The 12,323-nt window shown below is 51.7% G+C and overlaps 1 protein-coding gene across 2 annotated transcripts in view; it reads right to left on the reverse strand.

The window, feature by feature from the left end:
- The window catches only part of TRPV4 (transient receptor potential cation channel subfamily V member 4), a 56,010-nt gene that overhangs the window by 23,716 nt on the left and 19,971 nt on the right, over positions 1-12,323 (reverse strand). The window contains exons 1-3 of one of the 2 annotated variants that reach the window (XM_025402091.1): positions 7,866-7,944; positions 7,559-7,763; positions 1,848-2,020 (exon numbers count right to left, since the gene is read on the reverse strand). In XM_025402091.1, the coding sequence (XP_025257876.1) occupies positions 1,848-2,020; positions 7,559-7,763; positions 7,866-7,944 (457 nt within the window). Of the gene's footprint in view, positions 1-1,847; positions 2,021-7,558; positions 7,976-12,323 lie in introns of those variants that run through there. The other variant, XM_025402090.1, reaches the window with a different exon arrangement.

Below are 12,323 nucleotides of genomic sequence, written 5' to 3' on the forward strand. Positions count from 1 at the left end.
CCTGACCTTAGGTGATTCACCTTCCTCAGTCTCCCAAAGTGCTGGGATTATAGGCATGAGCCACCATACCCAGCAATTGTTTCCTGGTAGACACAATGATACTGCATCGTATTGTTTCAGTGTAAGAATGAGGTTGAGGCCAGCCTCAATGGCTCACGCCTATAATCCCAGCACTTTGGAAGGTTGAGGCAGGAGGATCACTTGAAGCCAGGAGTTTGATACCAGCCTGGGAAACATAGTGAGAGCCTGTCTCTTAAAAAAAAGAAAAAAAATTTTAGCCAGGCATGGTAGCTTGCACCTGTAGTTCCAACTACTCTGGAGGCTGAAGCAGGAGGATTGATTGCTTGAGGCCAGAAGTTCAAGGCTGCAGGGAGCTGTGATCACACCACAGCATTCCAGCCTGGGTGACAGAATGAGACCCTATCTCAAAAAAAAGAAACAGGTTGATAAAGATATATGCGGATGATGTAGCACAGACTTGTTCACCCTGTTTGGGAACTGAATTTATTTAAAGTAACTGAAGTCTTAAAAAATGGCCTCTTCTGGTTGGGCGCAGTGGCTCATGCCTGTAATCCCAGCACTTTGGGAGGCTGAGGCAGGCGGATCACATGAGATCATGAGTTCAAGACCAGCCTGACCAACATGGAGAGACCTCGTCTCTACTAAAAACAAAGAATTAGCCAGGCGTGGTGGCACATGCCTGTTATCCCAGCTACTTGGGAGGCTGAGGCAGGAGAATCACTTGAACCCAGGAGGTGGAGGTTGTGGTGAGCAGAGATCACGCCTTTGCACTCCAGTCTGGGCAACAAGAACAAAACTGTCTCAAAAAAAAAAAAAAAAAAAAAAAAAGGCCTCTTCTGACATCCCTGAAGCTTCCTCAGACTTAGGCTGGAGACCAACCATGGACAGCCTTCCAAGATGGGCCCTTCTTCATAGCAGGTGTCCCAATTCTTTTCTTTTTTTCTGTTTGTCACCCAGGCTGGAGTGCTGCAGCCTCAGCCTCCTAGGCTCATGCAACCCTCCTGCCTTGGCCTCCCAAAGCACTGGGATTACAGGTGTGGTGAGCCATCATGCCCGGCCTAAGTGTTACATTTCTTGACATGGTATCTTGACTTGTGAGATCAAGGCCAGTTTAATAATGGCTTACCCAGAACCCAGCACATCGCAGGTGGCTGATTTGGGTGCAGGTGTTCACAGGTAAGGCCTGGGGCTGTGGAGGGTGCCGGTGTCCTGAGGTGGGTGTTTTGAATCTGGACAAGGCTGAAGGGTGAGTTCTCTGGGCTGGGGCTTCAGCCTAGGAAGGGGAGCCCTAAAGTTGGGCTGGGGTGGAGCAGACCCCAAGAAGTAGAATCAGGACTACCAGCCCGGACACCCTGCCCATCCCTCCAGACCTTTCCTCAGGGGAGCAGGAGCTCCAGGACTCCATCTGCCTGCACTGGGTTCTTTGTGGGATGAGAGCCAGGAGTATGCTGTGATTATTCCCCAGTTTACAGATGAGGAAACAGAGGCTCAGAGAAGTCACACATCACTTAAGTGGTAAAGGTGGGATCTGAACCCAGGTAGGTGGACTCTGCTTACCCACTACACTAACCTTTTCATAAATAAGGGCTGAATGAATGAATGAATGAACGAGTGGAGGTAGCTGAGGCCCAGAGAGGTGAAGGACACACAGGACCAGACTCCCTGTCCAGTCTGGCACTTTCCAGACTCCCTGTCCATTGGCACTTTCCAGGCCAATGCAGTCCACTGACCCAAAGGAAGAAGCTGAGGGAAAAGGGGGCCCCCAATGCCAGGCTTCCCCCACACCCCTGGCTGTCCCACTGGCTATGCCCATCTGGGTGGCTCACCTCGAAATTCCTCATCAGTCAGGCGTTTCTTGTGGGTCAGCAAGAAGGGGAGCAGCCCATCCAGGTCGGCAGTGGAGCCCCGGGACACAATGTCAAAGAGGATGGGCCTGTTGAAGACTTTGAGGATGGGGGGCGGCTGGGGGGCAGGGGCTTTGGGGCTCTGCGGCTGCTTCCTGGAGGAGGTAGGGAGGCAAGTTGATGGGAGGGCTCGTCCCCTGCCTGCCCCACTGTCCCTGGCCTTAGGGACCCAGAGACTGTGGCGGGGGGCAGGCAGTTGAAGCCCTACAAGGAACAGAGTGAGGTAGGTGGGGCAGCTGTAAAAACTAAGGAATGTTTTATCCAACAAACGATAGCTAGTACTACTGTGTGTTGGGTGGAGACAAACAGAAAGAAAGAAACGCACAGACTGCCCATACATCTATCCACCCATCCATCCACACATCCACTCACCCACCCGTCCATCTATCCATCCATCCATCCATCCTTCCATCCATCCATCACTCATCCATCCATCTACCCATCCACCCTCTCATCCATCTATCCACCCATCCATCCATCACTCATCCATCCATCTACCCATCCACCCACCCACCCATCCATTCATCCACCCATCCACCCACCTGCCCATCCATCCATCCATCACTCATCCATACATCCACCCACTCAGCATCCACCCATCCACCTACCCACCCATCATCCATCCATCACTCATTCATCCATCCATCCCTCATCCATCCATCTATCCCTCACTCATCCATCCATCCACCCACTCATCCATCCATCTACCCATCCACCAACCCATCCATCCATCACTCATCTATCCATCCACACATCCACCCACCCACCCACCCATCCACCCATCCACCCATCCATCACTCATTCATTCATCTACCCATCCACTCACTCCTCCATCTATCCACCCATCCATTCATTACTCATTCATTCATCCACCCACTCGTCAATCCACCCATCCATCCCACCCATCCATCCATCCATCCAACTGCCCATCCACCCACCCACCCACTCATGTATTAGTCATTTATTGAGTACTTACTAAGGCAGAGAGACTGAAAGAGACAAAAAGAAAGAGAAAATAAAGAAACAGCAGACTAAAAGATGAGGCATTTAATCCATTCATTCCATAACTAACCCATTAATGTATTCATTCAGCAAACATTTGAGACAAATGAGGCCATGCTCATATGTACTTGCTCATGGCCCACCACAAGGTAAGCACTCAATAAATGTTAGTTGATATTACCATTATTAATGAGTGCCTACTGTGTATCTGGAGCTTGTATGTGCATGGGAGAGATGTGGAGCTACAGAGGCAGATGGAGGAAGGGCGTGGCACAGAGAGGGTTGGGAAAAGAAGAGATGGAGAAAGGAAGGAAACAGACACTAAGAGAAGGAGGGCTTGGAGACACTCATTCAGTCATTCAACAAGCATTTTTTTGGCACCTTTTATATGCTAGGTTCTGGGAGAGAAGAGCTAGCCCAGGGCCACCATGAGGCAGGAATGCTCTCTCTGTCACGTTCTTACCTGGCCCAGTGCCTGGCACATCTTGGGATGCAGTAAGACTCTGTTCAATGAATAAGAGGCTAAAGAGGAGGAAGATGGAGGCACAGGGTCTGGGAAAGAGAAGAGGGGAGAGTAGGGGAACAGAGAAAACCCTAACAAGAGGCAGCAGGGCCAGAGGGGAAGGGGGAATGCAGTTGGGGAAATTGAGGCCAGGGCAGGCTGTGGAAGCAGGTGGGACAGGGTTGCAAGGGTGGACAAAGCCGGCATCTGGCTGTACCCAGCCTGTCTTGCCATGAGAAGGGGACAGCCATTCTCTTCCTTTCCTCTTCGCCGGGGGTTGAGATTTTCCATCTCAGGGCAGGTGCTGGGAAAGGGGGTCATTAGCATCCACAGTAGGGTAAGAGGTGTGCTCTCCTGTTGACAGAGGCACAGGCACAGACACAGCCTCTAATGAGGGCACTTAGGCAGCCACCACTATACCTCTTCCTGAACTTTGACCTTTGAGCCAAAATAAAAAGGAATACTGCCCCTGCCAGATCTCACTGAGGCAGCCCTCAGGACTCAGCAGCGCCCCACTTCCTCCACCAGCCTGGACTTCCTGGGGTGGGGATGGGGGTGGGGAGGAGGGCTTGCAGGAGGGGTCCGAGGGAGGCGAAGGGGAGACACAGAGCCCACTAGCTTTCAACAGGACCTGGGAGGGCTTGGGGACAGAAGGATGGGAACCCTGGGCACTCTGCTGCTCTGGCCCTCAGTTTCCACCTCTGAGCAGAGCTGGTACAGATTTTTCAGCACACAGACAACTGTGAAGCCCTGTTCCTTGGACATATCTGCAGAGCCTCTCCAGCCTTAGGCCCTTGCACTCACATTTCTCTCCACCTAGGACACCCTTCCCTCCCTCTCTGTGGCTGCCCCTTCGCAGCCCTTAGCTTTAGGCTTGAATGTTGACTCCTCCAAGAAACCCTCCTGGATTACCTTTCTTGTATCCACCCAGTCTCTAACTTCAGCACCTCCCCCAACTCACATGGCACATCCATGTGCTCAGCTACTTGCTTCTTGCCTGTCTCACCCTCTAAACTGAAAGTGTTGCCTGAGTAGAGGTGGATCTGGTCTGGCTCAGCCAGTAGCCTCAGGACCAACCCCACTGACTGGCAGATAGTGGGCACTCAAGAAACATCCACTGACTGGGTGTGGTGGCTCACGCCTGTACTCCCAGCACTTTGGGAGGCCGAGGTGAACAGATCACTTGAGGTCAGTAGTTCGAGACTAGCCTGGCCAACATGGTAAAACCCTGTCTCTACTAAAAATACAAAAATTAGCCGGGCATGGTGGTGCACACCTGTAGTTCCAGCTACCCGGGAGGCTGAGGCAGGAGAATCACTTGAACCTGGGAGGAGGAGGTTGCAGTGAGTCAAGATCGCACCACTGCACTCCAGCCTGAGTGACAGAGCAAGACCCTGTCTCAAAAAAAAAAAAAAAAAAGAAAAAAGAAAAGGAAAGGAAAAGAAACATCCACTGAATGAATCAATGACTCTGTGAAAAAATAAAGCGGGCAGCTCTTGACCAAGCAAGGGCTGCAAAGGTGAATGGGCTCCATCCAAGAGATAAATGAATCCATGGCCAGCAAGGGGAACAGAGGAGGACCAGGCAAGCCCAGGTCATCTCCAGACCTCAGGACCATCCTCCAGGACACACACACAGGCAACCAAGAGGGGATTTCACGGAGCAGCTGAGGAAAGGGTCAATTCAGGGCACATTAGGGACAGCAGGGCCGGGACCGAGAAAGGATATGTATGGTTCAGCAGGGCCTGCTGAGGCTCAGGAGGAGCTGGCTAGGAGACTGTAAGCCCTGCTCCCTTCCCCAAACTGCCAAAAGCTCATGGAAGTCCCTGGGCTTCCTAAAGGACCAGGAGGGAGGGCTCAACCTCACAAAGCAGGGAGTCTGCAGGTGACAGACAACAGGGTCATGCTGGAAGCAGAACCTGGGATGACTGAGTTTGCAGAGTGCCACACAAACCACATGAGATGCCAGGTAAATGCCTCTGAGTCTAGAGTCTGGGCTGCAAGACTCAGCTCAGCAGAACCCATTGGGGGAGGATGGGGACCAGACAAGGTAGTCGAGGTGGGCTGGAGGCTCCCTGTCCCCAGCTAGGCCTGGCATGGAATACATAACAGGAGCCACATGCTGTCACCCCATCCAGGGCTTCTCTCCACTGTCTTTTCTTTCAGCAAGGCTGTCATTATGGAAAAGAAAGGGTGAATGCCTCGGGGTTTCCAGCTCTTTCTAAGCCTCAGGAAAGCCACTGGATGGCCAGGAATGGAGGTGATGCTTGAAGAAGACCCAGGAGGGGCAGCTGGATGTGTGCCAGGAAGAGAAGGTAGGGAGATGGATGGATGAATAGATGCAAAAATGAAAGAAAAGATGAGCAAATGAATAAATGAATCAGTGACTAAGCAAACAAAGGAACGAATGGACAAATGGATGGACAGAGAGCTGGGTAAATAAACTGGCGGTTAGAAGAGAGAAGGAGGGGAAGGAAAGACAGAAGGCAGGCAGGTGAGCAATCAAGCATGAGAAATGGAATGAATGAATGAATGAATAGTTTGATAGCTGAATGGCTAGATGAATAGAAACAGTGGGTAGGTTAGAGGATGGAATGACATTCAGACGAGAAAATGGTAGATGAATGGAAGGTTGGTTATATGGGTGTATGGCTGGACAGATGGCCGACAGATGGGTAGATGGGTAGATAGATATTTTAATGAGTGGACAATGGATGGATAGATTGGACAGGTGGACAAAAAAGTGGAAAGATGGGCTTCTGGGTGAATGAATGAGTAGATGGTAGATGGATAAATGGATGGATGGATGGATGAACAGATGTATAAATAAGAAGATAAACAAATGGAAGGCTGGATGTGTAGGTGAAGAGACGGACAGACAAGTAGATGAATGGGGGACAGATGAGTAGGTAGATATGTAGGTGAATAAAAAAGCAGACGAGGCTGGATGCAGTGGCTCATGCCTATAATCCCAGCACTTTGGGAGGCCAAGGCAGGTGGATCACGAGGTCAGGAGTTCAAGACCAGCCTGGCCAAGATGGTGAAAACCTGTCTTTACTAAAAATACAAAAAAAAAATTAGCTGGGTGTGGTGGCGGGTGCCTGTAATCCCAGCTACTCAGGAGGCTGAGACGGGAGAATTGCTTGAACCCAGGAGGTGGAGGTTTTAGTGAGCCAAGATCACGCCACTGCACTCCAGTCTGGGCAATAGAGCAAGACTCCATCTCAAAAAGAAAAAAAAAAAAAGCAGATGAATGAATGGAGAGTTAGATGAGAAATAGTTGTATAAATGAGTGGGTGGAGGGGTGAATGGGTAAATCGGTGAATGAATGGATGAATGGATGAACAGACAAATGTCCAATGGAAGGGTGGACAGAGGGGTAAATGGGTAGAGGAATGGATGATGGATTAATAGATAGATGATGAAAAGATGGATGGATGATGGATAGATGGGTAGATGGATGGATGGATGGATGGATGATGAGTGGATAGATAGATGATGCATGGATGGATGGATGGATGGATGGATTAATGGATAGATGGACATATGGAATAATGATGAATGGATGAATAGATGGACAGATGGAAGGATGATGGATGAATGGATGGATGGATGATGGGTAGATGGATAGATGGGTGGATAGTAGATAGATGGACAGATGGAATAATGATGGATAGATGAATAGATGGATAGATGGAAGGATGATGGATAAATGAATAGATGGATGGATGGATGATGAATGATGGGTGGATGGAAAGATGGATAGATGATAGATGGCTGGATGATGGATAGATGGATGGATGGATGGATGGATGGATGGATGGATGGATGGATGATATATGGATGGAGAGATGAATGGATTGATGGATAGATGTATGGATGGTTGGATGGATGGATGGATGGATGGATGGATGAATAGATGGATGGTTGGATGGATGGATGGATAGATGGATGGTTGGATCGATGGATGGATGGATGGATGGACAGATGGATAGATGGATGGACAGATAGATAGGTGGATGGATGGATGAACTGACAAATATGTGGATAATAGATAGAGGGGTGAATGATGAATGGGTGAATGGATACAGAGGAGGAGACCACAGGCCAGGAATCTAACAATACTCACTCTATGATCTTCTTCCTCCACCTCTTGTTGTCACTGGGGTGGTGACGATAGGTGCCATAGTCAAAGAGTGAGTCCATGGGTGCTTTCTTGGGTCCAGGCACCACCGAGGACTCATATAGGGTGGACTCCAGCAGATCAATGGGGTTGGGCACCCCCTTGCGGAAGGCACCCTGGAACTTCATGCGCAGATTTGGTCGCCCATCGCCTAGGCCAGCAGGGCGACTGGCATCAGCCGGTGAGGGCGAAGGGGAGCCATCTTCCCCCTCGAACAGATTGGCCAGGGAGGAGAGAGGAAAAGCCTCCCCGCCTGGGGTGCCACTCTCATCCCCGGGGAGCTCAGCCACCTCCCCGGGACCCGCGCGGGGGCCTTCGCTGGAATCCGCCATGCCTGCCCCAGGCCCGTCTGCACTGCTCAGCCTGCAAGGGGATGAAAGGGGAGTCAGGCAAAACCCAGCCAGTGGCAGGGGCTCCAGGAAGCCCCCTCCCACGTAGACAAGCAGCAGTGCTGCCAGCTGCTTCAAAGCCACCGTTGTAATGACAGGGGCGCAGGGAGGCCACTCCCAGATGTGGTTGGCCGCCAGCCTCAGGCGGGAACTGCAACAGGAGCCTCTTTTAGGAACCTGGAAACACAAATTGGCCCCAGGTCCAACTACCCTGGGCATTAGCTGAAAGAGGGTGGACTTCGGGGTCATGCTGGGACCCCATACTTGGATCCCAGACCCTACTGCTGACCAAGAAAGCCAGCTGTGGAGCCCCAGAGAGCCAAGTTCAAATCCAGGCTCCACACTTCGTCATTCCATGACATTGAGCAAGTCACAGCCTCAGTTTCCTGATCTGTAAGATGGGAATATCCAAGCCCCATGGGTAGAACATGCAGTCCAGTGGTCAGTGCAGTGCAGTGCCTGGCACGTGGTAAGCACCTGCTAAAGCAGAACTATTAACCGTGGGCTTCAGGCACAGGAAGGGCTCAGAAAATCCACGTGGACTTGCTGTGTGGGCTGGCAGTCCTGTTTCCTCATCAAACACCGTCATGATGATCCCCATTTTACAGAACAGGAAACTGAGGCTCCAAGACTTGAGTTGACTTCCCCAGTGCACCAACTCTGCTCCACAGCACAAAGTGCTGATTCCTCCCTGCACCTCTGCCTGGTTAACTCCTCCCCACTGGAACTCCCCAGTTCCAGCTCAACCGGGCTCCTCTGGAAAGCCCTCCCCGGACTGCACACACTCGTTCCCAGGATCTGTGCTCGTCTCCTCGGAAGCTTTATCCCAGCTGTTCATGGGATGGTTCATTCCCAGGCTGTGGGCGCAAGGAGGCAGGAAACGTATCTGTTCATCCTTGAGTCCTCACACAAATGAGCAACTTTATGACAAAGATGTCATTTGTTCCCATTTCTCAGATGAGGAAGCAGGTTTCAAAGGCAGCAAACAGCCTGCAGGGAGAAGGGCTGGACTTGACCCACGTCTCTCTGGCTCCTGGGTCCAGTGCTTAGCCAGGAGCCAGGGCAAAGGAGGAGCAAGGCCCCACTGGTTGGCTGTCAGCCCCCTGTTCTTTGTAGCATGGTGCCAGCCAGGTGGGGCTGGGCACCGAGGGTGAGTTTCCTGGAACTCTTAGCACCCCACCCAGGAGGCAGGAGCATGTCTGAAAAGCCCTCTCTTATACATCTCACCCTTCCCACCCAATACACACGGAGAAAAACAAATAAACTAGTTCCCACCTTGTTTGTTCTGTGGCTTCCAAGAGGGAAGGCTTGGACCAGAGAGGCGGGGACACAGCAAGAGGACTCCCTTAGTGGGCGCAGCAGGACACAGAGGGTCAGAGCTCCCTCCGGGGGCAGGTTCCCCTCTGGACACCAACAGGGAGACACAGCCTGGCCTTTGGAGTCATTCAGGCCTGGGTTCTAATCCCTTTACATGTAGTGTGATCTTAGGTAAGTTACTTGAGCTCCCCAAGCCTCAGTTCCCTCCTCTGCAAAATGGATACAATTGAAGTCACTTTTTCATAGGGTTGGAGGCAGTGGGAAGTGAGGTCAGGTATATCCAGTGCCACTTTTGGGATTAAAGTGGGGTTTTGGCTGGGTGCAGCAGCTCACGCCTGTAATCCCAGCACTTTGGGAGGCCAAGGCAGGTGGATTACTTAAAGTCAGGAGTTTGAGACCAGCCTGGCCAACATGGCGAAACCCCATTGCTACAAAAAATCCAAAAATTAGCCGGGCATGGTGGCATGTGCCTGTAATCCCAGCTACTCAGGAGGCTGAGGCAGGAGAATCACTTGAACCCAGGAGGTGGAGGTTACAGTGAGCCAAGATGGCACCATTGTACTCCAGCCTGGGTGACAGAGCAAGACTCCATCTAAAAATAAATAAATAGAGTGGGGTTTTCAGTTACTATAACCAAAGGAAGAAAGAGAAGTTAGGAGGCCAGGTTCTGAAATCAGACTGACCCAGTTCCTGTCTTGGCCCTGGTCATTAGCTGTTTGGCCATGGGCAAATCACTTCCTCTCTCTGCCCCTTGGTTTTCCCACCTGCAAGACCAGAGTGACCACGCCTGTTCCTAGGGTCCTCCAGCATGTGAGGCACCTACTCAGTGCCAGCACCTAGTAGGACCTCTGGAGACATGAAGTCCTTTTGACTGACCAGGTAGGAGAGGGGGATCTGGATCCCAGTCCCTCATGGCTACCACATGCGTTTGGGCTTTGCTCTTCAGGAATGGGGGCCGGGGGGATGCTGAGGCAGGAGGGGCATCTGCAGGGGCCCAGGCATTGGCGGGAGGCGGATTAGACTCTCCTGAGCACAGCCCTACCCACCTCACTGGGGGCCCTGAGATCAGGGGGAGACAAGACATCAGGCATACCTCTGTGTTGTCAATACCCTTCTATCCACTGCACCTCTCACCATGGCACCCCAGGGGCTAATGGAACCCCACCCCAGGGAGCTCCCAAGGCCAGAGAAGGCAGCCAAGAAGCTCCTTCCATCCCCCATCATTCCTGCACCCTCCTCCCCTCAGGAGGATAGCCCTCCCCTAAGCCTGGACAGCACCCCAGGTTCCTGGGGAGTCCAAAATGGGGGCTCTGGTGCCAGCCAATCCCGGGTTCAGATCCCCTCCCAGCAACTCTCAACCTGTCTGGTTTCCGTGTGGCCTTGGGCAAGTCATGCCACGATCATGATTAGCATTCTAATTAGGATGAAATAATAATTATGAACTAAATCACCATCCTCGCCTGATGACATAGCTCAGGCTGTGCCCAGCATGGGGCCTCATCTAGCCCTCACCATGACTCCAGACCAGTCGTTCTCAACCAGGGACAGTTCCGCTCCTCCCCTAAGGACATTTGGTAATATCTGATAATATGTTTTGTTGTCACAACTGTACAGGAGAGGGAGCACTGCTGGCATCTGGTAGGTCAAGGCCAGGGATGGCACTAAACATCCTCCAAAGCAAAAGACAGCCCCGCACCACAAAGAATGACCCAGCCCACAATGTCAATAGCGCCGGGACTGAGAACACCTGCCCTGGAGGTAGGTATTGCAATCATTCCCATTCTACAGATGAGGAAACTGAGGCTCAGAGAGGCTAAGCGACTTGCCTGAGGTCACACAGCAGGTTAGTGACAGAGCCAGGACTGAAATGCGAGCAGCTGGCTGCAGAATCCGGGCTGAATCCCTCCATGCACTGGGGATGTCCTGGGTGCCAGGTGAGGGTGAAAGGGAGCTATCCTCACCCTCAAACAGATTGACCAGGGAGGAGAGGGGGAAGGCCTCCCCACCAGGGAGCTCGGCCACCTCGCTGGGCCTGCACAGGGGCCTTTGCTGGGATCCACCATGCCGGATGGCACTAAACATCCTCCAATACAAAAGACAGCCCCACACCACACAGAATAACCCAGTCAACAATGTCAACAACACTGAGGTTGAGAAAATCTCCCCTAGAAGTAGGTATTGCAATCATTCCCATTTTACAGATGAGGAAACTGAGGCTCAGAGAGGCTAAGTGACTTACCTGAGGTCACACAGCAGGTTAGTGATGGAGTACCAGGGTGCCACCTGAGCATTTAGTGTCTCCTTCGAGCTTCCTAACCACCCCAGGAGGTAGGGATGATTACTGCCTGCCCATTATCATCTCTCTGAGCCTCAGTTTCTCTACCTGTAAAATGGGGATTGCAATAATAGCACCTCCCTTGTAGGGCTTCTGGGAGATAAGGCAGGTCAAGTGTTTCTTGGGCACCTCAGAAATACTTGCTAAATGTTTCATCTTGTCATATTTAATCATCATCATCACCACTATGATACAGTCCTGATTTACCTGTCCTCCCTTACTCCCCTTCCCCAAAACACACATGCACACACGTGCCAGAAGTACAGCCTGGCATTTTATAGCCCATGCTAAAATCCACCAAGCCCCTCTCTCATTTAATCTCCCGAAGAACCTGGACAAAGCTAGGCTACCGCTCCCACTTTACAGCTAAGGAAATGGAGGCTCTGAGAGGCCAGCTAGGGAGCAAATGGCTTTGAAGAAAACCTCCAGACTCCTAGCCCTGGGCTCCTTCCACATCACAGCACTCAGGGGTGTGTACGCACCAGCTCACGTGTACACATACACATAGGCATGCGTACACGTACACACACCACACACACACACACACACACACACACCACACACACACACACCACACATACACACCACACACCACACACACACACCACACACACACACACCACACACACACCCCACACACACACCACACACACACACACCACACTCACAC

Source organism: Theropithecus gelada, chromosome 11 (genome assembly GCF_003255815.1).
Source record: "Theropithecus gelada isolate Dixy chromosome 11, Tgel_1.0, whole genome shotgun sequence".
In the NCBI taxonomy this organism is placed as follows: domain Eukaryota; kingdom Metazoa; phylum Chordata; class Mammalia; order Primates; family Cercopithecidae; genus Theropithecus; species Theropithecus gelada.